This window comes from Sinocyclocheilus rhinocerous, unplaced genomic scaffold, assembly GCF_001515625.1.
Source record: "Sinocyclocheilus rhinocerous isolate Xijiao unplaced genomic scaffold, SAMN03320098_v1.1 scaffold4841, whole genome shotgun sequence".
Lineage (NCBI taxonomy): Eukaryota > Metazoa > Chordata > Actinopteri > Cypriniformes > Cyprinidae > Sinocyclocheilus > Sinocyclocheilus rhinocerous.
In genome coordinates, this window is record NW_015625569.1 from 104,463 (window position 1) to 128,105 (window position 23,643).

The 23,643-nt window shown below is 32.5% G+C and overlaps 2 protein-coding genes across 5 annotated transcripts in view; one reads left to right on the plus strand and one right to left on the minus strand.

Moving 5' to 3' along the window:
• LOC107750187 (ciliary neurotrophic factor receptor subunit alpha-like) overlaps positions 1 to 4,945 on the plus strand; it is a 45,035-nt gene extending 40,090 nt beyond the window's left edge. Inside the window, exons 10-12 of the mRNA XM_016565471.1 lie at positions 688 to 790; positions 916 to 995; positions 3,910 to 4,945. Coding sequence (XP_016420957.1) covers positions 688 to 790; positions 916 to 994 — 182 coding nt within the window. The 3' untranslated portion in view covers position 995; positions 3,910 to 4,945. The remainder of the gene's footprint in view (positions 1 to 687; positions 791 to 915; positions 996 to 3,909) is intronic.
• A 9,934-nt stretch (positions 4,946 to 14,879) lies between these two features.
• LOC107750222 (transmembrane protein C5orf28 homolog) lies at positions 14,880 to 23,192 on the minus strand. 4 transcript variants are annotated; one of them, XM_016565526.1, is made up of 4 exons: positions 23,121 to 23,192; positions 22,041 to 22,448; positions 16,052 to 16,237; positions 14,880 to 15,284 (listed from the first exon to the last, which is right to left on the minus strand). In XM_016565526.1, the coding sequence occupies exons 2-4, from the start codon at positions 22,410 to 22,412 to the stop codon at positions 15,135 to 15,137; spliced, it is 708 nt and encodes a 235-aa protein (XP_016421012.1). In that variant the 5' UTR covers positions 22,413 to 22,448; positions 23,121 to 23,192; the 3' UTR covers positions 14,880 to 15,134. The 4 variants fall into 4 exon arrangements, with proteins under 4 accessions (XP_016421012.1, XP_016421003.1, XP_016420994.1 ...); XM_016565517.1 differs by having other exon boundaries at positions 14,880 to 15,314; positions 16,082 to 16,237; positions 22,041 to 22,451; XM_016565508.1 differs by having other exon boundaries at positions 22,041 to 22,451.
• Positions 23,193 to 23,643: the final 451 nt, after the last annotated feature.

Below are 23,643 nucleotides of genomic sequence, written 5' to 3' on the forward strand. Positions count from 1 at the left end.
TTTTATTTATTTTTGTTGTTTTGTTTCATTTTGTCTTGTTTTGTTTTGTGTTGCTTTTCATTGTTTTTGTGTTTTATTTTTCTTGTTGCATGTATTTTTGTTTTGTTTATTCGTTTTTTGATTATTTGTGTCGTGTTTTTTGTGTTTGTTTTGTTTATTTGTGTTTTGTTTACATGTGTTTTATGTTGTTTTATTTGTGTTTTCTATTTGTATTGTTTTGTTTGTGTTTTGTTTTATGTTATGTTTGTGTTGTTGTATTGTTTTATTTATTTGTGCTTGTTTTTTCTGTTGTTTGTGTTTTGTGCTGTTTTGTTTATTTGTGTTTTGTGTTGTGTTTTATATTTTGTGTTGTTTTTGGTTGTATTGTTTTGTGCTGTTGTATTTATTTATTTTTTGTTTATTTGTGTCATGTTGTTTTATTTATTTGTGTTGTGTTGGTTTTTTTCTGTTGTTTTATTTGTCTTGTTTTGTTTTTTGTGTTATGTTTATTTGTTTTATGTTGTGTTGTTTTGTGTTTGTATGTGTGTGCGCATTGTTTTGTGTTTCATTATGTTTTGTTTTTTGTGTTTTGTGTTTTGTGTTATGTTTATTTGTGTTTTATGTTGTGTTGTTTTGTGTTTGTATGTGTGCGCGCATTGTTTTGTGTTTCATTATGTTTTGTTTTTTTGTGTTTTGTTTTTGCCTCAGATTCATCATTTCACCAGAACGGAAGCCTCGGACTGTTGATTTTGTTGGGTCTGTTTGCAGCGGTCATGGTGTCTGTGTTATTAACCGTCATCACACTTCTACGGTAAAAGTTGTGCTTCATTTACATTTATCCATATTTCGTAACTAAATCCATACAAACAGTTTGCAACAATTAGACAGAGACATGAGATAATCTTTTATCTGATCTCTTAATTGTTCCCTTTATAGGGTCAGACAGAGAAAACAGGACAATGTGAAGAAACAAGAACTGGCTTCCATGGTGAAGATGAAGTCCATACCGATCTAAAGTAAGCTGGCGTCATTCTGACATTCCGTCTGCTGTTTTGGCGATTGGCCCATCTCAGTTTAAACAGTTTGGAAGAGAAAGCATTCTAAACGATCCATTTATGGCTACTATGTTGATACTTTGAATCTATCATTGGTTGGCTGTCCTCTATTTTTACTGCACAGAAAACAAACTCAGTCAAAAATGCAGTCAACAAAACCAACTAGACTACTAGACTTTTCCTTAGATTCAAGAAAATCCATTCTGAATGGAAACCATCAAAAGGTCACATACACACTGCAAATTTTGAGAGTGAGAACAGCATATAAATTTGGGAGTGAATCCCCTAAATGATTGTTTCGGGTGTGTATGGAATATAATAGTCACTGCTGATGCTTGACATAAGAAATGTTTTGGCATCTTGCGGCTCTGAACAAGAAACAGCTTAATCCGTTAATTCTGAATAAGTAATATTAGCGACTTGAGATGATTTATTGTTTGTAAACCACCGTCAACAGGCGAGTGTGTTGTTTATGGTGTTGTGGAGTTGCTGCTTTTAAATAGCGCACTCTGTCTGTAGCGTAGTTTAATGTGGTTTGCAGATAGACCGCAGGACTGGTGTGGAGACAGTAATTTACAAACGAGTCAAGACAAATACCTCTGTTTCTTTATGTATTTAGCATCCTACCTCAGCCAAGTTGTTCAAAATAGACACCTATTTTTAAAATGACATAAATTTATATTTTAATCACTTAAAGTTCAGTTGTTTGTGTTATGTTAATTCCAATAGCAGCTAAAGAGTTCACATTAAAATAGTGAACGCATTGTAGAAATGGCTCATTCTGTTCGTTTAAGTGAGTAACGTTAACAAAGGGGGTGGAGTTTAGTGATCGACATGGAACTGAATTAACATAGGAATGGTTTTATCTATGATTGATATAAATTGGTTTTGCTGGTGTTGTTTGAATGAGGTCGTATGTGAGTACATGAGCTCTCAAAGAGGAGTGACGATCATATTTAGCTCATATAAAAAACTGTGAAGCTATTGATTAGGACAAAAACTGTGGTTTATAGCACATGATCCATTTACAGTCATAGCTAACTTACAGTCTACTTTATATGAGCTTTGAATGTTGTAAATTAGTGTAGCAAAAAACTGAAGAGGAACACTTTGAACTTTGCGACTTTTCATTCGTCTTTAGATCTGAATTTGTGACTCAAGTGGGAAAATGTGAAGATGTAAACATGATGATTTATATGAGAGATGTCTGCTCTATATTAGCCTGTAATCTTCTTGACTCTCCCACATGATGTAATAATTAATAGTTGAATGAAAATGAACATTGTCATTATTTACTCACTCTCATGTCATTCCAAGTATGTATGCAGTTATTTGTGTAGTTTTTTTCCACAATTCTAAGTTTACATTTTCACAATTTTCTGAAAAAAAAAAACAGTGAGTTTATATTACAATTTTTACATTTTTTTTTCTTTTTTTTACTCAGATATGGGAGTTTATATCTTGCAATTCTGTTTATATCTCCCTATTCTAACTTTACAAAGTATAATGTCAAAATTGTGAAAAAAAAGACAAAAAAGACGAAATTGACGCAGAATTGTGAGGAAAAAAGTGAGAAGTGTAAATGAATGAATGAATGAATATATATATATTTTTCTTTTTTTTTTTAATAAATCGGCATTCATTGTCAAAATTGTGAAAAAAAAGACGAAATTGACACAGAATTGTGAGGAAAAAAGTGAGAAGTGTAAATGAATGAATGAATGAATATATATATATTTTTCTTTTTTTTTTTAATAAATCGGCATTCATGCTTCATAAGACATGAGGGTGGATAAATTATTATAAAATTTGTATTTTTGCATGAACTGTTCCAATGACTGGCTTTCTGACTTTTTTTCCCCCTTGCAATTCTACGTTTACATTTTCACAATTTTCTGTAAAAAATAAAAGAAGTAATTGTGAGTTTATCTCACAATTCCAACTTCTCAGAATTGAAGATATCTCACAATTTATTTATTTTTTTTTCCAAATTTTCAAATATTTGTTTTCTTTTTTTTCTCAGATATGGGAGTTTATATCTTGCAATTCTGTTTATATCTCCCTATTCTAACTTTACAAAGTATCACATGTCAAAATTGTGAAAAAAAGACAAAATTGACGCAGAATTGTGAGGAAAAAAATTTTTTTTTTTCTTTTTTTTAATAAAACAGCTTTCATACTTCATAAGACATGAGGGTGGATAAATGATTATAAAATTTGGAAGTAGACTTTAGTAGTAGTAGTAGTAGTAGTAGTATTTTATTACTTAAACAGAAGTTTTAGGACAATATAAATATTATGTTCAAAGCAAATATAAAATATACAACAAATATACATATATACAACACGCTACTGCTCAAAAGTTTGGGGTCAGTAAGATTTTTAATGTTTTTGAAAGAAGTCTCTTCTGCTCATCAAAGCTGTATTTATTTGATCAAAAATACAGTAAAATAAGTAAAATCGTGAAATATTATTACAATTTAAAATAACATTTCTATTTGAATATATTGTCAAATGTAATTTATTGCTGTGATCAAAGCTGAATTTTCAGCATCATTACTCTGACATGATCCTTCAAAAAATCATTCTAATATGCTGATTATTTTCAAAAACTGGTGTGCTGATAAATATTTTTGTGAAAACCATGATAAATCAAAACAACAGCATTTGTAATGTTATAAAATGTCTTTACTGTCACTTTTGATAAATTGAATGCGTCCTTACTGAATAAAAAAATATGCATTTCATAAATAAATGTTAATAATATAAACTGACCCCAAAATGTTGAACTCTAGTTTTGTTTAAAACATTTCACATTGTGTTTTGTTACAGAACCGTTGCTCTAAAAGAGTTTCATTTTGTGGTTTACCTCTAGATTTGAGAAGTTGGCCGTCTCCAGTTCGGCCCTCATAGGGCATCAGTATATAGGGAATCAGCATTACCCACAATCCACCTCTCCTCTCGGCCTCTCAGAGTCCCGTGAACTGTGAACATGTACAGTCTCCAATGTAGCACAATGCAATGGAAAAAACACAAGGAATTCCTTACTCCTTTACTCTTCTCCTTTCACAGCAAATTCTTGGACAATGAAAAACATCTTTTTATATTGCTCTTTTCCTTCCGATATTCACCGCACTCCACTGGACTCCACTTCTGACACACGCTGTGCTGTGAAAAGGCATTTGGCCGGACACACGGGGCATTATGGACACTCTTTCACCTTTAGACAGCTGCTATCTTTGGAAGACAGAAGGTTGGCTGTCTCGGCGCTCCAGCGAAGGAAGCGTAGTCTTTCTGTGGAGAGACAAAGACTGCTTTGTCTTTCTTCCAGCGAGATTTCTTCTCAGAAAGCGCCGCTCAAAACAGGTGGACACATCTGCAGTTGATTGGCTTCGTCTGGTGAGTTCCCAGCCAGATGTGGCATCTAAAGCATCGCGTTCTCAATGCGATAAATGCGTTTCGTTTCTCTGGACTGATTGAATGGAGACATGAATGTAAATCAGTCTTACGGTGTCACATTTGTAAGGTGATTAAAGCTGATTGTTTCTATGTTGAAGCTAGTAGATATTCACAATATGAAATTCTATCGAAGCTCATCTATAAAATGATATCGCTATACATTTATGCAGTTATATTGTATGATAGTTTGTATACAGCATACTGTTCTGTTGTACATTGCTCTCCAGTGACATAAAGCTCGATGCATGCGTTTTTTGTAATTCTTTGAAAATATATGATTTTATTGAATGATAAGATTTTAGTATGCATATCCTTCCTATAGGTACAAACAAACAAAAATAAGGAACGTTGTCCAAAGAAAGACATAAAGTGGTTAATGTCTGGAATATGCATCTATGGAAGCTTGTTTTTTTTTATCCATGGGAAAACAGTAATTCTGACTTTTTTTTAATCTCGCAAATCTGTTTTTTTCTTTTTCTCGCAATTCTGGCTTTTTTCCCCCTCGCAATTCTACGTTTACATTTTCACAATTGTTTGTAAAAAATTAAGTAATTGCGAGTTTATATCTCACAATTCCAACTTCTCAGAATTGAAGATATCTCACAATTTATTTAATTTTTTTTTTCAAATTTTCGAGTTTATATCTTGCAATTCTGTTTATTAGGGCTGGGCAAAAAAAAAAATCGATTTTTCGATTAATCGTTTTATATTTTTTTTTTTTTAAAAAGGACCCCTACAAAAAAAAGTATAGGTTTAAAATACAGGCATGTGGTTCTTAATTAATTTTTATTAATTCACCATTTGTAAACTGATGTTTACTGTTAATTTTTTAGAAATATCAATAGCATTTGTATTAAAACTATATTCACTGAATGTAATCAAAAAATTAAGAATCGAATCGAATCGAGAGCTTGCGAATCGAAATCGAATCGAATCGGGACATCTGAATCGATACCCAGCCCTACTGTTTATATCTCCCTATTCTAACTTTACAAAGTATCACGTCAAAATTGTGAAAAAAAGACAAAATTGTGAGATATAAACTCAAACGCAGAATTGTGAGAATAAAAAGTCAGAAGTATGAATGAATGAATTTAAAAAAAAAATGTCTCTCCCTATCCGGTGGTAAGCTTCCATAGGTACCTTTTTTTAATCAATTTTTTTTTTTATCAAAATGTTTTTTATATCACATTCTAAAAAACACAAATTCCTATTCTGGCTTTTGCACCAAATTATATATTCATTTGTTTTTTTTTGTTGATAACAGCAATTTTACATAAAGACCAAAAGTTTAACTAAAAAATAACTTGGGTTTTTAGTTTTAGGATTTTTACAGATATGTCACTGTGATTATTTCTTCTTGATAATTCATTGAAGAGGTGTTTTTTGTACATTTCTTCATGCATTTTTGCACCATTTGCTCATAACCTCTGCCGTCCGTGTGCCTTAACGTTTCACCAGCAAGATGATTTGTGTTTCAGTAGTATTCATAACGCACGTGGCCTATGAGATTGGTGCTCTGATAATACTTCACTTTAAGATAGATTGTGATTGAACAGTGAATCATTGTAAGAAAAGGGGTTTTGTTTTGTCGGTCATATGTGAGACTATACTCTTGGTTTAGCCGGTCATATATTCCTCTGTCCCTGCTCTGATTAAAGTCGTCCTGCGTGTGAGAGTATGTTCATTTAGGCTGAAGTTTGGATTTGATTGACTTGATGATCAGTAACATCCAGTAAATCGCTGGTTCTCAACTGGTTTTGTTTCAGGACTCTGTTAAATGGGACATCCAACGCAGTACTAACCCTCATGTTGTGTTCCCGTCATTTTGACCTGGAAAGGATTTTCTTTTTCCCAAAAATGCTACTTTAATGTTATTGCATTGGACTAAAACTTGCTGACTTTGCTCACACAGGATATAACGATTTCCTCCCCCCAAAAATGGATGATTTTGGGATTTATTTCCCACCCAAAATAAAAAAAAAGACCAGCCTACAAAAAATTGCTTATAGATTTATTGTTATTTTATGTTATTGCCAAATATTGGATTACATTTTTTGTGTACTTGTTTTCTTTCAATTCTCACAGCTTTTGTATTTCTTTTTGCAACTGCTTGCTTGTAGACCTCATTGGTCTGAGCTTATGCATCAGCTTATGAGTGAATCAGTTTTTGAGTGAACATTGCCAAAATTATCCACAAATACATTTTATTTTTTGGCTCAAAAACTGTGCATTAACCCAGATCAACAAGACCTATGATCAATCAAGCCTGTGCTGATTGAAAGAAAACAAATTGATAAAAAGGGGGAATCCAAAATTTGATAATAATATAGAATAATTTATAAGCAGTTGGTTGGCTGGGTTTGTAATTTATTAATCCCCCCCCCCAGTTTTAAATGTATTTTATTTTATTTTTCATTTATTTTATTTTTAACAGCATAAGGCCTAAATTTTATAATAATTTGTAAGCATTAAAAAAAATCAGTAATTTAAGATTATTTTTCCCAGTTTTAAATTTTTACTTTATTTTTACTATTTATTTTATTTTATTTTTAACAGCATACGGCCTAAATTGTAGAATAATTCATAAGCATTTAAAAAAAAAATCAGTAATTTAAGATACCTTTTTTTTTCTCAGTTTTACATTTTTACTTTATTTTTACTTTTTATTTTATTTACTTTTTAATTTATTTGATTTTTAACAGCATAAGGCCTAAATTGTATAATAATTTATAAGCATTAAAAAAAATCAGTAATTTAAGATTATTTTTTTCCCAGTTTTAAATTTTTACTTAATTTTTACTATTTATTTTATTTTTAACAGCATAAGGCCTAAATTGTAGAATAATTTATAAGCATTTTAAAAAAAATCAGTAATTTAAAGTTCTTTTTTTCCCCAGTTTAAAATTTTTACTTTATTTTTACTATTTATTTTATTTACTTTTTAATTTATTTTATTTTTAACAGCATAAGGCCTAAATTGTAGAATAATTTATAAGCATTTTAAAAAAAATCAGTAATTTAAAGTTCTTTTTTTCCCCAGTTTAAAATTTTTACTTTATTTTTACTATTTATTTTATTTACTTTTTAATTTATTTTATTTTTAACAGCATAAGGCCTAAATTGTAGAATAATTTATAAGTATTAAAAAAATCAGTAATTTAAGATTTTTTTTTTCTCAGTTTTACATTTTTACTTTTTATTTTATTTACATTTTAATTTATTTTATTTTTAACAGCATAAGGCCTAAATTGTATAATAATTTTAAAAAATCAGTAATTTAAGATACCTTTTTTTTCTCAGTTTTACATTTTTACTTTAGTAGTAGTAGCCCTTTATTTTTACTTTTTATTTTATTTACTTTTTAATTTATTTGATTTTTAACAGCATAAGGCCTAAATTGTATAATAATTTATAAGCATAAAAAAACAGTAATTTAAGATTATTTTTTCCCAGTTTTAAATTTTTACTTTATTTTTACTATTTATTTTATTTTATTTTTAATTTATTTTAAACAGCATAAGGTCTAAATTGTGGAAAAATTTATAACCATTAAAAAAAAAAACAGTAATTTAAGGTTCTTTTTTTCCCAGTTTACAATTTTTACTTTAATTATTTTTGCTTAAATATATTTCATTTTATTTTACAGCAAAGGCCTAAATTTGTTTATCATGCAAAGTAAACAAAAATGATTAAATTCAAATATGGAAATGTTTTAATATAGCCATAAACTGCTCAGGCACAACAACACACAAAATATTCACTTTTCTATGCGTTGGGAGCCATAAAAATAAACTCCACTAATCGTTTAATACATATTTCATAGTTTTTATTTTATTTTTTATTGTGTGCCATGCGTTTGTGATATGCACACTTGTATGGTTTGTTGCATCTTATTTTTCGCATTCAGCACGTTTGGGTCGTGACCAGTTGAGAACGGCTTCAGCAAAGCATCTGAACACTGAAACACGCTAAAAATATCTTCTTACCGCTGATTCTTTATTTTTAGCCCTCTATGGTATGATTCCATCTGTAAACGCACTCATTAATGGCTGTGTGTTACAGTCACTCCACACTGACCATCAAGTCTTGCATCAGAGAAATTCATTCTGGCGCTGAAGGAAACTGATGCACGATTCCAGAAAAGCTAACCAAAGCAAACAAGCCAATCGATCAGCAATCATCTGTTACTGGCAGGACGGAGAGACTTTATACTTCAAGCAGGACAGGTTCTTGGAGAAAAAATGTGTATATTTCCCGCTTCCTCTCTGCAATTTTTATAATGTTGCATGTATGACGTCAAATCCAGATGTATTCGTATAAGATTGGACTACTGTTGCCTGTCAAATAGGGGAAGGTGAACATAAAGGCATTTGCAGTAAATGTGTATGTATATATATATATAATTTTTTTTTTTTTTTTCTGTACAACATAAGCTGTTTTATTATTCCTCTGTCTATATTTTTGTGAAATAAACGTTATTTTATCTGAAGAAAACGTCTGTTTGTTGTCAGATTGGTGACTGATCTCTTCATCTGTTTGTTTGCAGTGGAAAATTCAGCATCTCTTCCAATCACTCGTACAGATTTACAAATATTTAATCATGAAAATCAGGCCAGGGATTTAGTAGCTTGTTGAATTTATACAGCTAAAGTACTGTTACTCGGCCAAGGCTCTGGTGAAATCATATACCTCCAATATTTGAGTGTCTGTGGGGATTTACACCTTATATTGACTTAAATCACATAATCCTAATATTTACATGTTCACCTCAATCATTTCTGCTGCAGATCAAGATGTGGATTATGGGGTTTCAAACAATGTCAATGACTGCATCAGGTTAGTTTTGGCCATCTGGGCAATGGACTAAAGCCAGTGGGATACAAAAAAGGCTTTCTTTTTTTTTCTCTAAAGGATTTGAGTGAACGTAAAAGTCCTGTTTAAGTCCACTAATTTAACTAAAATATTTTACCTTTAATTTTTCTCAATCATAAAAGTCACTAAACATTGTATTAACATATTTATTAAATGGCTGTGACCATATTAATCTTAACTTTTCATTATGTTAAAATATTAAGTTATTATTATTATTATTGCTGTTGTTATTATTATTACATTTATTTTATTTTATTTTGTCTTCAGATAATAGATATCTGAAACTTTTTTCTATTTGTTGATAGGGGTTTTGTGGACACAACAGGATATTTAGATTTTTTTACATAATAATAATAATTATTATTACATATTATTGTCTTCGGATAATAACAATCTGAACTTTTTTTCTATTTATTGAGGGGGGATTTGTGGACAGCAAGGCATTTAGATTATTATTATTTTTTTTACATATTATTATTATTATTATTATTATTATTAATGGTTTTATTTTTTTTCCCTTTGGATAATAGTAATATGAAACTTTTTTTCTATTTGTTGATGGGGGATTTGTGGACAGCAGGATACTCAATAATTATAATAATAATAATAAATTATTTCCTGAATAGTCTGTGAATTACATTTCAAACATAATTATTCAGCTATAGGTTGAGTGGAATAATTGAATAGGACTTCATAATTTATGACCATTATGCCATTCATTAAAGATATAGTTCAACCAAAAATGAAATTCTGTTATCATTTCCTGGGTCAATATCACCATAGAGTGCCTTTCAACCCTCACAATACTCAATCATTTTGGTTTTAATTTCCCATTTGATGTATGCCATATCATAAATAGTAGACACTCAAGTGTAGAAACATATTAGCTGAGCTCCCACACATCTTTTTAAATAATTATGGGCCATTATTCGAAGCATAAACCATAAGATATGTCCACCCTGTCATGGACATATATATATATTACTGTTAAATACGTTTTCATTGCAAAAGTAAGATGCATATTATATTTTCTGAAAGGTATGATGTCCCTTTCCTAAACAGGGTTATTTGTTTGCTTTCAAATTATAAATATATAAAATATTTTATGTAAACCATGTGTTTTTAAAGAAACTCGCACATGCATTTTTTTCTTATTTGGAGAAAACTGTGATATTTGGATGCAGTTTTTTGTTTGCATGTTATTGCCCCCACACCTAGCTATTGAACACACTGGATTATATAGATATGACTGAATTATTATTTAAAATATTATTGTAAAATATCAAGATGACAGGGTAGACCAGCACATGACGGGGTGGACACATAATGCAGAGCACACAAAGAAACAATGAAACATTTATTCAACTTCGAAAAAAATTTATAAAATATTAAATAATACAATTACATCCTCAATCACATTGATATGCCATGAATGCTATGTCCACCCTGTCATGTGTATGTCCACTCTATCGAGGACATTTTGGTGGACATTTTGAGCTTCATTTAGCATATTAGCTTACAACAAACTGTGACTAGCTAAATAGTTAGTCTGGTTGTTGAAGAGAATTATTGAAAAGTCACCAACTTACCTCAGCCGTTGAAATTCCCGCCACTGAAGAGACAAAAAATCTGTTGTCCTGATGTCACTAAAGGGGATGGCCTTTCCTTAAAGGGGCGGATTCAATATGACAGGGTGGACAACCACTCAAGGGACATGGACAAACTCTTCTTTTTTTTTATTAAATAAAAATATAGTTTTTATTACCAAATGATCAATACACTCAAATTGAGTAATCTCGTATTTAACAAAATATTAATAGGAGAACAACATTTTTACATTTTATGATTTGACATGTAGGATGTAAGATGTAGGTGACTTTGTTCCTTCAGTAGAACACAAACGAAGATTTTTAACGAAGATTTTTTAAACGGGGAGTCATCTCAATTATCACCAGTAAAGTATTGAGTGCCGAAAGGATCTGTCCTAGGTCCTCTGCTATTTTCAATATACATGTTGCCCCTTGGTAATATTATTAGAAAATACGGGATTAGTTTCCACTGTTAGGCTGATGATACTCAACTATATATCTCAACAAGACCAGATGAAACTTCTAAATTATCTATGAGTTATGTACAGGACACCAAAAGGCACCCTACAATGATACTGACCCTCCTCCTTGTTATATTTTGATGAACGCTCAACACTGAGACATTTCTTTCAAAATATCTTGTTTCACAGAAGAAAAAAAAATCAGGTTTAGAATGACATGAGGGTGAGTAAATGACAGAATTTTCCTCTTTGGATAAACGATCCCTTTAATACGCTCCTTGAGTTCTCTCCAGCGCTGGAAAGCTGATCCGATATTTACACGGGTCCTACTTCTTGCCTTATCGTTCCGCAGACGTTTTCCTCTTTTGTTTTTCATCCGCCATCTCTATCTTTCTGTCGCTTGGCTCGGCTAATCTCCGTCCCATGCACTGAAAGCTCTCTCCTCCACATCACGAGTAGACATGCCCCTTATTGCTAATTGGCTACAAGTTTGTTTTGCTATTCGGCCCGAATCAGTTTTCTAAAGTGTTTTTGAAAAATCACATACCCTACCTTTAAGGGTGGCATCTTCCCCTACTATTACCTTGACTTAACCATGATTATTTTTTTTCCCCTAAATTAATGCCTGACAAGACAATTCAATTTTCAAATATATAAAGTAGAGCTTCATTATGGCTTCAAAGTGGAAGGAATCAGAAACAATAAAAGACAGAAAGCCATTGAAACAGAAGTGCATGTGTAACTTTAGTGAGTTTTCAGAAATAAATAATGCTTTCAGTCATTTCTTGACTATGCAATCAACACCACATCGACAAATCAATATTATGTGCAAAAAAAGCGTATAAATAAAATAAATATTTACAACAATTACAGTAAAAAAAAAAAAAAAACGGAAATGAATTTATAAAGGGTCATGGATAAAGTCGGTCTACAGCTCCCTCTGCAGGTTTGAAAAGGCCTCTACAACTGATTTAGACATTAGGCATCAAACCAACATATAACTTAACATTGCTTCCCTTATTACCATAACAAATTAATAAATGCACAGTTGTATCATTGCTTCTGAAAATAAGCATATGAGCACACGTTTCCACTGCTGTAATTCAGGGCTTCCTGATGCAGTAAAAAATTTTTTAAATGCAGCTGTTTTATATGCACCACCAGTCAAAAGTTTGAAAACACATGACATTTTATACTCCATAAAAATATTTATGTATAATGACGGAAATTAGTTTTGAGCCCATTTAAGCATTGCCCAAACTAACATTTCTGAAATTGGGTGGATAGTGAATCTAGACAAAATGGGGCAACAAAGATAAAACACAAGATTTAATTTACCATTTTTAGGCAGAGTATAATCCCTGTACGAAATTGAAAATATTAACCAAGAACATAATCCAAAACTTTTAAGTGGTAGTATACATATGCAATACTAAATCAACTATACATTGTACTGTAAACACTAATATTGAACAATATCTGATTTAATTGGACCTGGAAAAAAAGCCAACGTGAATATTTAGTCCAAGATCTGTAGCCCAACAGCAGTTTGAACACGTTTTGTCTTTGTAGCTGCTTACTTGACAACAATTTTATTTATTAAAGCAACTATGATGGCACACAACTGAATAAAAAACAAAATTAAAGAAATAGTTGACTCAAGAATGAACAAAATGTACTCACCCCTCAGGTCATCCAAGATGTAGATGAGTTTGTTTCTTCATCAGATTTGGAGAAATGTAGCATTACATCACTTGCCCACCAAAGGATCCTCTGCAGTGAATGGGTGCCGAATTTCATATGTTAAACCGTTTACTCTTCTCTATCTAAAATAACACGTATTCCAGTGAAAAGTCATCTTGTCTGAATCAGGAGAGAAATCTGCACAGATCAAGCACAGTTTACAAGCCAAAACAAATATGTTGGTGGTTTTTTTTTTATGTAAGAGGACAACACTGGAGGAAGCGTTATTATGGATTATAGACTAATATTTTGGCCTGAAATAACAGTTGAAAGTTAAAATGTCCCACCAAAGGATCCTCTGCAGTGAATGGGTGCCGAATTTCATATTTTAAACCGTTTACTCTTCTCTATCTAAAATAACACGTATTCCAGTGAAAAGTCATCTTGTCAGAATCAGGAGAGAAATCTGCACAGATCAAGCACAGTTTACAAGCCAAAACAAATATGTTGGTGGTTTTTTTTTTATGTAAGAGGACAACACTGGAGGAAGCGTTATTATGGATTATAGACTAATATTTTGGCCTGAAATAACAGTTGAAAGTTAAAATGTCTTAATGAATGCGTTTCTTACAAACATGCAGCTTTTCACTTCACAAGACATTAACTGCTGGACTGGAGTGGTGTGGATTACTTGTGGATTATTGTGCTTTCATCAGCTGCTTGGACTCTCATTCTGACGGCACCCATTCACTGCAGAGGATCCACTGCTGAGCAAGTGATGTAATGCTACATTTCTCCAAATTTGATGAAGAAACAAACTCATCTACATCTTGGATGACCTGACGTTGAGTCAAGAAGTTAAATTGCAGTGTGTATACAAAGACAGTTAATAACAGTTCAATTTAATCACGTAAAAGTTATAAATGATTTGGAAATAAAGCTTCGGTTTGGAAATAAAGTCACCAAGTCATATTTACAGTTATTTCAAAGCCTGTCTAAAAAGGCAGCAATAACCTTTTTTAACAAGAGAAAGTATTTCCATTTTCCGTACCATTTTAAAAGGTTTATACTTAAGGACTTTTCCAAGTGAAACTAGACCTACCAGTGTTTTTCTGCTTTTTAAATACACTACAGAAAGAATAACGTCCTTCAAGTACACCTACAGTGATCCTCAACTGCAAATACACAAGCACAAAGACCATCAACACATCCATTCTCAATGCCTATTCCTGGACGCACGACACACCATGACACATCATGAATCAAGTCTGCGGCTTCCTTCGGAAAATAAACGCAATAAAATGACATTATTTGAATAGACAAGTCTAAACCACTAAGCTAAATGTGACAACACAATGCTGAAGCTTTTAAACTTAGTAAGAGTGAATCCAGACCGACTAAACTAGGGCTGGGCGATAATATCCAACATCCATTCTGTTGGTGATATAAATGACCGCACTAGTTTTTAAAGCACTTTTTATTTAGCTATTAAATATGTTATTTTAATAGATTCACAATCTTTCCTTTTAAGAATTAAAACAGATATTTGAATAATATTTTTTATTACATTTCAATAGCAACAATGGCCTTAAGATGTGGTCACATTCACCGCTGTTGCACAAATTTTCATGAGTGAAATCCAGTCATTTCAACAGGAATCAACAACGCAATCTCACGACCAATTCGTATGTATTTTATGAGGTGGCTAATTCGTACGACCTCACTCGTACGATTTTGTACGATTTGTCTAGAATCTTTTTTTTTATTTTTTTTATCGCCCAACCCTAATCTACATCATCATACATATTAAAATATTCACAGTAAATACAACCTGATTTCACACTGATACCTGAATGACCACAGTAGTTAAAAGTATCAAACGTACTGCCAATCTCTCAAGGAATAAGGACGAATTATGTTGGAATGGCAATGAGGCAGAGAAGAGCTAATGGAAATATTTCCAGTGCCAAATTTTTGCTGGGAAAAAAAATCAATAATTGAATAAATAAAGAGCCCACAATCAAGCCAGTGTTTCAGACGTCTATGGCGACTCCGTGTTTGATGGAGATCATGTCTCTGGTGCCGGTCAGATACATGAGCACCGAGCACAGGTGAGGCAGAGTGGCTGTGATGGTGACGTACAGCCAGTAAGAGATGGGCGCCGTGTTTCCAAACGGACACACCCAGAGACCGTGCCGAACGCCGTCGCGGATGTGGTCTCACTCGTACGATTTTGTACGATTTGTCTAGACCCCAGTGACGGGCAGGTTAGGCGTAGATCAATCGTACAAATGTATATGAATTGTGCAACTCTTAAGATACGTACGATTTAGCGAAAATCGTAAGAATTTGTACGTGGTCGTACGAATTAGTCACCTCGTAAAATATGTATGAATTGCCATGAGATCGGGTTGCACGATCAGGAGGGCAAAAGATTTCCTCGCGCAGATTTCGCAACAGGTTCAAGTTGGTCATGTGACTCTGTCACATTAACTGACAAAAAAAAAGCTATTGACAACGGTCTTTTTTTGCCAAAATTTCACTAACATGACCACACAATCGTAAATTAGAAAGTGAATTAATTCACAACTATAAATTAGCAATTTGTTTTGTTTGTTCATCACTCAAATTTCTCATCAACGTCTTAGTGTGGCGTTTTAGTATGTTGTTTATTACTTTATACTGTTATATTGATGCATATGAAAAAAAAAATTTAGATATTAACAATCATTAAATATTATCTACTTGGCAACAATGAGAATTTAAATCCAGATCAGCAAATATAGAAATTATATTTTCAAAATGAACTCCATTTTGAACCATATTTCACATATAGAAAACTAACTAATTCAGAGTATATGCATAAGTATACTTACTAGAGTATAGAGTATACTTACTTGTTCTGAATTATTTTTTATTATTAAATATCTGTGTTTCCAAATGGACACACCCAGAGACCGTGCCGAACGCCGTCGCGGATGTGGTGCGACGCCAGCGTGATGAACAGCATCCAGGGCAGGGAGCACCAGGAGTCCTTGAGCCGGCAGGCCCACATGAGGAGGCGCAGAGAGAAGCAGAGCGCTGGGATCAGGGTGGAGCAGTGCAGCGGAGGCCTGTGCGGCAGATTCACAGCAGCCTGCACAAGTACACAAACTTCAGTTAAAACGGCAAGTTTTTAACTTGCACTGATCTATGTGACAATCACTTTAGAGTGAATGTAGCTTTAAGTCACTGATGCCATTGCAGAAATGCATTATTTGCAGTCAGCCATGATCATTTTATCCTAGGGTTGCACGATTAATCGACATTAAATTGAAATCGCGATTAGGCGCGACTTGTCAGGGAAGCATGGTTCTGTGATCAGTAGTAAATCTCCAGCCAAAGGCCAGAGGGCACTCTCGCATGGAAACTCCAAATATGGTTTATCCGAGTTAATCTTATTATAATTTAATTAGTGCTGTCAAACGATTAATCACATCCAAAATAAAAGTTTTTGTTTACATAATATATGTGTGTGTACTGTGTATATTTATTATGTATATATAAATACACACACATGCATGTATATTTTTAAGAAAAATGTGTTATATTTGTATATTACATTTATTTATATATAATATAAATTATGTAAGGAAGCGGAGTGGCCGTTACACCTCGGGTGTGCATTATTTTTCTAATAAGTTAACGGCCCGGAGCCAATTATTCCACTTATACTACGGTTGCCACACCTCAAGACATCGATCAGATTATATATTTCAAGGCATCCGTCTGGTTTTTGTACTTAAAATGCTATTGTGAGTAGGATTAGTTTCTTCCGCATCTCATCCAACGCCTCCGTTGCTAATTCCAAAACGTCATTTTAGACCTAGTAATGGAGGCTTGAGCCGTTGATAGCACAGTATGTGTAGAGTATGTGCTTTACATACATAATAAAACATAATTTTGTGACAAAACATGGAAATAATCTCTCGTTTTTATCCTATTGCTTACTATATTTATTTGTTTGGCCAGTGTCATTGTGGGTTTTGGTTATTTTGCTGTTGTAAGCTGTAAAGACCTTTGAAATAACTGAAATCATTTGGCGAAGTGATATTTACATGTAATTCGGTCAAGAGCTGCCTGGAACTACGTTCGCCGTGCGTTCCCTGAAAATAATTGCACACCTTAGAATGATCGAACACCGTCAGTCAATCAGATGCAAGCATTCAACGGCCCCGTAGTATAAATAAATATAAATACATACATGTAAATATTTTCTAAATATATACTGTATGCGTGTGTCTTTATATATGCATAATAAATATACACAGTAGAGTACACACACATATATTATGTAAACAAAAACTTTTATTTGGGATGTGATTAATCGCGATTAATCGTTTGACAGCACTAAATTTTATATAAGTATATAATACATATACAAGTACATAAGAATGCAATGCTAATCGACATAGCCTTTATCACTAGATACTATGAAATATGTTGTGTCCCCTATTCTGCGTAAGAAGCCACATCATCTCACAGAAGGATTTATTTCAAACACTCGACTGACGTTATGAAGTGAGTTTGGAGTAAAAACATGTTATTAAATGTGGTATTTTCAAGTGCTTTCAGATGGAGCAGCATTTACTACACAGAGCCGTAGTTCACCGAGAAGCTACGCAAACAGCTTTCATAATTGCATATCCAAATTAATCAATAAAGTAGCAAAAAACTAACAAACAAACAAAAAAAAATCAAGATGTAATCTGTCTGAAGTCAAAGAAATATTAAAAATACCTTATATATGGCCTAAAACACAAATATTGGGTTGGACAACTGGGAGCATTCGAGTCAAAAAGGTTGAAAATCACTGGTCTTAGACACTCTCCAATTCCTAAAACAACTAATTTAATAATTGAAACAGTAAGATTATTAATAAATATGCTCGCAATTTGCCAGTTTGAATTATTCTGAACTCATTGAATCTATTAGAGAGGTTATTGAATAGTTTGTCATTCCACAGAAGAAATTCATGTACGTTTGGAATGGCATGAGGTTAGTTAACGATGGCTGCTTTTTCTTTTTGGGTGAACTATCCATTTAAGGTTCATCAGTGTTATTACTGATTTGTTGTTCATATGATAAAAGGTACACCAGTTTTAAATAATATACATTTACAATTCCAATATCAACAGCACAAAGAAAGAAACACATGTCTCATTAATTACTGACCTATTTTAAGCTAACAAACCTGTCTGTTTTACGTGAAGCTTGAGGAGTATTGATCACGGTCAGCCTATTGATTATGTTTACATTTAGACGCTGACGTCTCACTAACAAAGAGTCTGATGATGAACCACTGTTGTGCTTGCTGGTTAAAATAAATCTATTCAGAAATGTTTCAATTTGAAGCTTTTGAATCTTCCTTGGCATTTTTGCAAGCCAGGCTTGGACATGAAATCATCTTTTGCAATCATCTTTTTTTCTTTGAAATTTTGCAAATAAAAAAGATCTCTTGTCAGAGATGTATGAAACACAGCTCACACAGAAGCCACTTTCAAACAAAACAGCTTTCTGTTGGTCACCACAGCGAATTTGCATGACCAACTTGAACCCGATATGAACTCTGTGTGAGGAAATCCTTTGCCCACAAGCAAAAATTTCTGATTGTGTGTATTTGACTGAAAATAATTGATTTCACTCATAAAAATTTGCCAAATTAAATGTTAAAAAGTTGTTAGATTAACATGACAAGTGACAAACAGAATCTGGTTGCTTTCTAATTGGCTGTAATTGTATAAGTTTTAGGGATGTAATGATTAACCGCGAGCCGGTTGAAAATCGATTTAAATATGTGACGATTTAAATCGGTTGAAATGCTAAACAAATTGCGATTCAGTTAGGGGTAAGAGTTTATATGAATGTATGTCTGAGGGGAACTTACTGTCTTTCGATGGTATTTTTTCTTTTCCTCTTGCCTCTGTATAATGCATATTAAAGTTCATAAGTGCAGCGCTGCTTTGTTTTTTGGGTGTTAGTATCAATATGTTAGTCTTAAGGTTATCTATACTTATTTTGTTTATATGAAGAGATTTATTTTATTTGTGTTACTTATTTATTTGATTTGGGGCTTGTTTTAAAATTTAAAAAAAAAAATTGTTTTGTTATTTACATTATATTTAAATTTTGTTAATTAGCAAACGCTTTTATCCAAAGCGACTAACAAATAATATATAGTATATTATTATAGTGTTATATTTCGATTTCACAAAGAAATGTACAGTATTTTGTCCAAGCAATAATAAAAGGACACATTTAATTTATAATTTGTCTGAATATGAATACTGCATGTTCTGCGTGTCTCTCAATGAATGGGGCAGACTCGTGGTTTAATTTACTACACATACATACTGAAGCGCGTGTGACACTCGCGGTGATTTCAGCGTCTGCCATCTCACTTAATGAGAAGGTAAACACATGAACAACATCTCCAGAACAGTCACTTCATGAGCATTTAACCCTTTAATTTGAGTAAAGCTATCTGTTGAATTAAAATACACTACACAGAATTTCTGGGAAAAAAACAAAAAAAACAAAATTTGTCATAGGGCTATTGTTATATTAAATTTTAATGAATTAAGTTGTTTTTATGCATACAAATAATTAGACATACTTAAACAGAATTTGGTAACACTAAAAACAGAATGTGAGAAAAAAAATAAACATATTTCATAGGGCCCTAAAAATGTACTTTTTGTTCAACTTTAAATAAACTGATGTTAAATTGTGTAAGTTTCATGACTTTAATTAATTAGGAAAGCTTTTTTATTTAATTGAAAGCATTTAATTTAACCATTAAAAAGGGGTCCAGAAAAATTAAAACAGAAAAAAAAAATGGAACCCAGAAAAAATAAAGATAAACAGAATTTGGTAAAAAAAAAATAAAATAAAAAAATAATAATAATAAAACGGAATTTGGGAAAAAGTAAATCGGATTTCACACGGAAGTGTGCATGTGACCTGCATGATCGCGTGTTCTGTGACGGTCCTTCCGTGCGAATTGAATGCAGACTGACAGGAGGAGAGTTCAGCTTCACTGGAGATGCACGATTGACAAACTTTAAACTCGTGACTGATTTTAAATTATGCTGTGCTTTATGCATTTGCCCACTGTCGAATTCATGTCATTTTCACTGTGTGCTCTATGTAAAATGAGTGTTACCTTGGCTTTATTTGAAAAAATATGATTCCCAATGTACACAAACTTCCCAGAATACTGAGTGCCCTGTTGGTTACAGTGTTTACTTCCTTTTTAATTATATTTTTATTAAATATTTATTTATTTGTGACAAACATGATTTAAAAAATTTTTTTCATTTATTCCAGGTTTTAATTGTAATAGTAAATCCCATTTGTTTGCCAAAAAATAAAGTTTGCTTAATTTTCAATAATTAAAAGATAAATGAAATTATTTTTTATGCCTTCATTTGATAACCAGAAAAAATTAAATACATAACACAGAATTTCTGAGGGAAAAAAAATTCATAAGGCTACTTTAAGAAAAAAAAAAATAATAAATTAAGTTGTTTTATGCATTCAAATAATTAGACATGCTAAAACACAGAATGCTTTTTAATTAATAAAATTTTATTTAACTATTAAAAAGGAGTCAAGAAAAATTAAAACGGAAAAAAACTGAATCCAGAAAAATTAAAATTAAAAAAACGGAATTTGGAAAAAAATTTAACTGAATTTAGGAAAAAATAAAACGGATTTCATAAGGCCCTACATTTCTCTTCTCTTTGTTTGTACGTGTGGAGTTCATGTTGCTTCAAGCACATCATTCTGCACCCTAGATGTGCATAAGCGCTTTGTGCTGCTCTGTTTGAAGCGTTTCACAATATCAAAATTTTGCACACAGAAAGATTATTAGAAGCCTTTCTTTTTCTCATAATTCCTATCTTATTTTCATGAATGTATTTTGTAAGAATACAAATAGTTAACCAAATAAATATGTTTAAATTGTATAATGTGCACAAAATATTTTTTTCAAGATATTATTTTTGCTGCTAAATTGCTAAATACAGACAGCTAGTTTAATTTCATAGCTTATATATTTTTATTCAAATGTAGTTTTTTCTCTTTAATGAGGAAGTGAGTATTTAGTGGATTGTGTTTAACAAAGGGTTTAAAAAAAGAGTGACCATTAGTTCCACAAACACAGTATTGATATTCTGTAGTGGTGTAGAAAAAAAGTAGCGCTGGTGTTGGATCGGTATTGGCCGATTCTTAGAATTTGGAATACTCTATGTAATCTTACACTGCAAAATAATAACAAAAAAGATTAAACAATAACATCATAATTATTTACTGAACCCTTAATCACAACCATATAATGAAAGCCATAAAAATCAGACAATTAATTGTGATAATCGGCATAATCGCCAAAAAGCCCTAAAACAGACAATTGATCGCAATAACCGTGACTATTTTTAGACAATTAATCGTCAGCCAAATGTCATAATCGTGACAGCCCTAATCGTGAAATCAAAATCGTGAATCGAATCAAATTGTGAGTTGAGTGAATCGTTACATCCCTAAAAAGTTTTAAAAATAAAATATACATAAAATATATATATTTTTAACTACCATATAATAATAATAATAACAATAATAAATGCATTATTTTCAGAACAATTAAGCATCTCTAGATTCAAATATTAAATGCAATGCAAAAAAACAAACACAAAGTTATTGTCTCATGTTTTTGATTTTTATCATTGTAATTACAGTTCAAAAAAGAAAAATCACCATAATTACTGTCTCTATAGGTTTACTGCTTTATTTCTGACCCTGCCTTTTGAATTGTATCGGACGTTTTAATGTGCCGAAACAAAAGGCAAAAAAGTGCAATAATCAGTTTTCAGATGTTAATAAAATAAATTAAAAGGCCTCACTTTGAGTGACAATGATCCAGCCATGTAGAAGTGGTCCAGGTCAATGATAGAAGCCAGAAACCCAGCCAAGACGACTTCATAGAAGTCACTTTTCTTCCTCAACCCGATGATGATGGCCCATGACCAGAGTCCAATGATGCCGTGGACGGCGTTATCGAGCACAGCCCTGAGCCACAGATGGTGCTGGATGAGAGGGAGCGTCAGAAAGTGGTCGGCGAGGAAGCAGAAAGCACCCAGGCCCGCGCTGGCTAACAGAGAGGCAGTGCTGAAGGTCTGGAGCAGGGCCTGAGCTTTCTCAGTCTCCACGGCTAGGTTCAGGGGCATCGCCATGCCCAGAGATGAGGAGTCCAGCTTGGAGTAATAGCCCCTCATCGCTGGCCTCTTCCATGGAGGGGTCCGCAGCCTGATCTGCTGAAAGACACAAGCACACTCAAGTCAAATGTGATATTGTTTAATGTGGTTATGAAAGCAGACAGTGCCCTAAAACTACTGACTATCAAACAGTTCAAACCATCATGAACACATAATCTTTTCATGACTATGACATCCTCAGTAAAGACATGAACAGATTAAACATTCATAAGAATATTAGTAACCGAATATACACAAACACTGACATATATGACGAAGATGTTTTCTAAAACGACCTAAATTTGAATCGAGAACGGCGACAAAACAAACAGGCAATGCGTAACTATATTATGTAACGCCAAAAAACAAAAACAAAAACATTAAATATAAAATTATTGTATTAAAATATGTCACGCGTGCTGTCGAGATATTTCACACGTAATGTTTTAAGTCTTGCAAAGCAATTGTGAATTTATGTTGAAATTAATACATAAATCAATATTGTATTCGGACATCTTTGCCTAGCGAGGGTTATTCTTACAAAATTAGCATTAGCTTGGCTGCTAACTAGCTCATCAGCTAATTCCCTGCTCAATGTAAAAGACTAAGTTACATTTATTAGCCGAGATAACAGCATTCACATACAAGCCTAAACCGGTACTGTACTCACATGACCGCGGATAACATTAAATCACAAGACTACTGTATAAACACAGACAGTCTCCTCACCTCATTTCATTCACCCCACCGGTCTGACAACGGACTGTTTGTTCCTTGGTGATTGCTTGCTTGATTCGCGAATCACTGAATCGGTTCAATTGAATTGATTCACGAGTCCAACTGAAATGACATCAACGCGAGTCGGAGGGTAACCAATAACCATAGTTATTAATTAATTTAGAGAAGTGGATTCCGGGAAAACGCTGCTTTAATGTACTAAAACAAGTATGAACCTTTTTTTTTTCTCTCAAACGCTGACTACTGATGACCTTCGGCTTCAGGTTCAAATTTCTTGTATTTACAACATCTACAGCCTTGTTTTGCCCTTTCTTATAGACTATCTGTCGCTCTATCCTTTACAAGCACTCTTTTAGTGTATTGATGTTCACTATTTATAGCACTTGACCTGTCAGGCCTGATTGAACTGTCAAACATGCTCTAGGTGCTTAGAATTAAAAAATAAATAAATAAATTACACTTTAAATGTCTGTTAATTAAAATAAAATGAACCTTTTTTTTTTTTTTTTTTTTT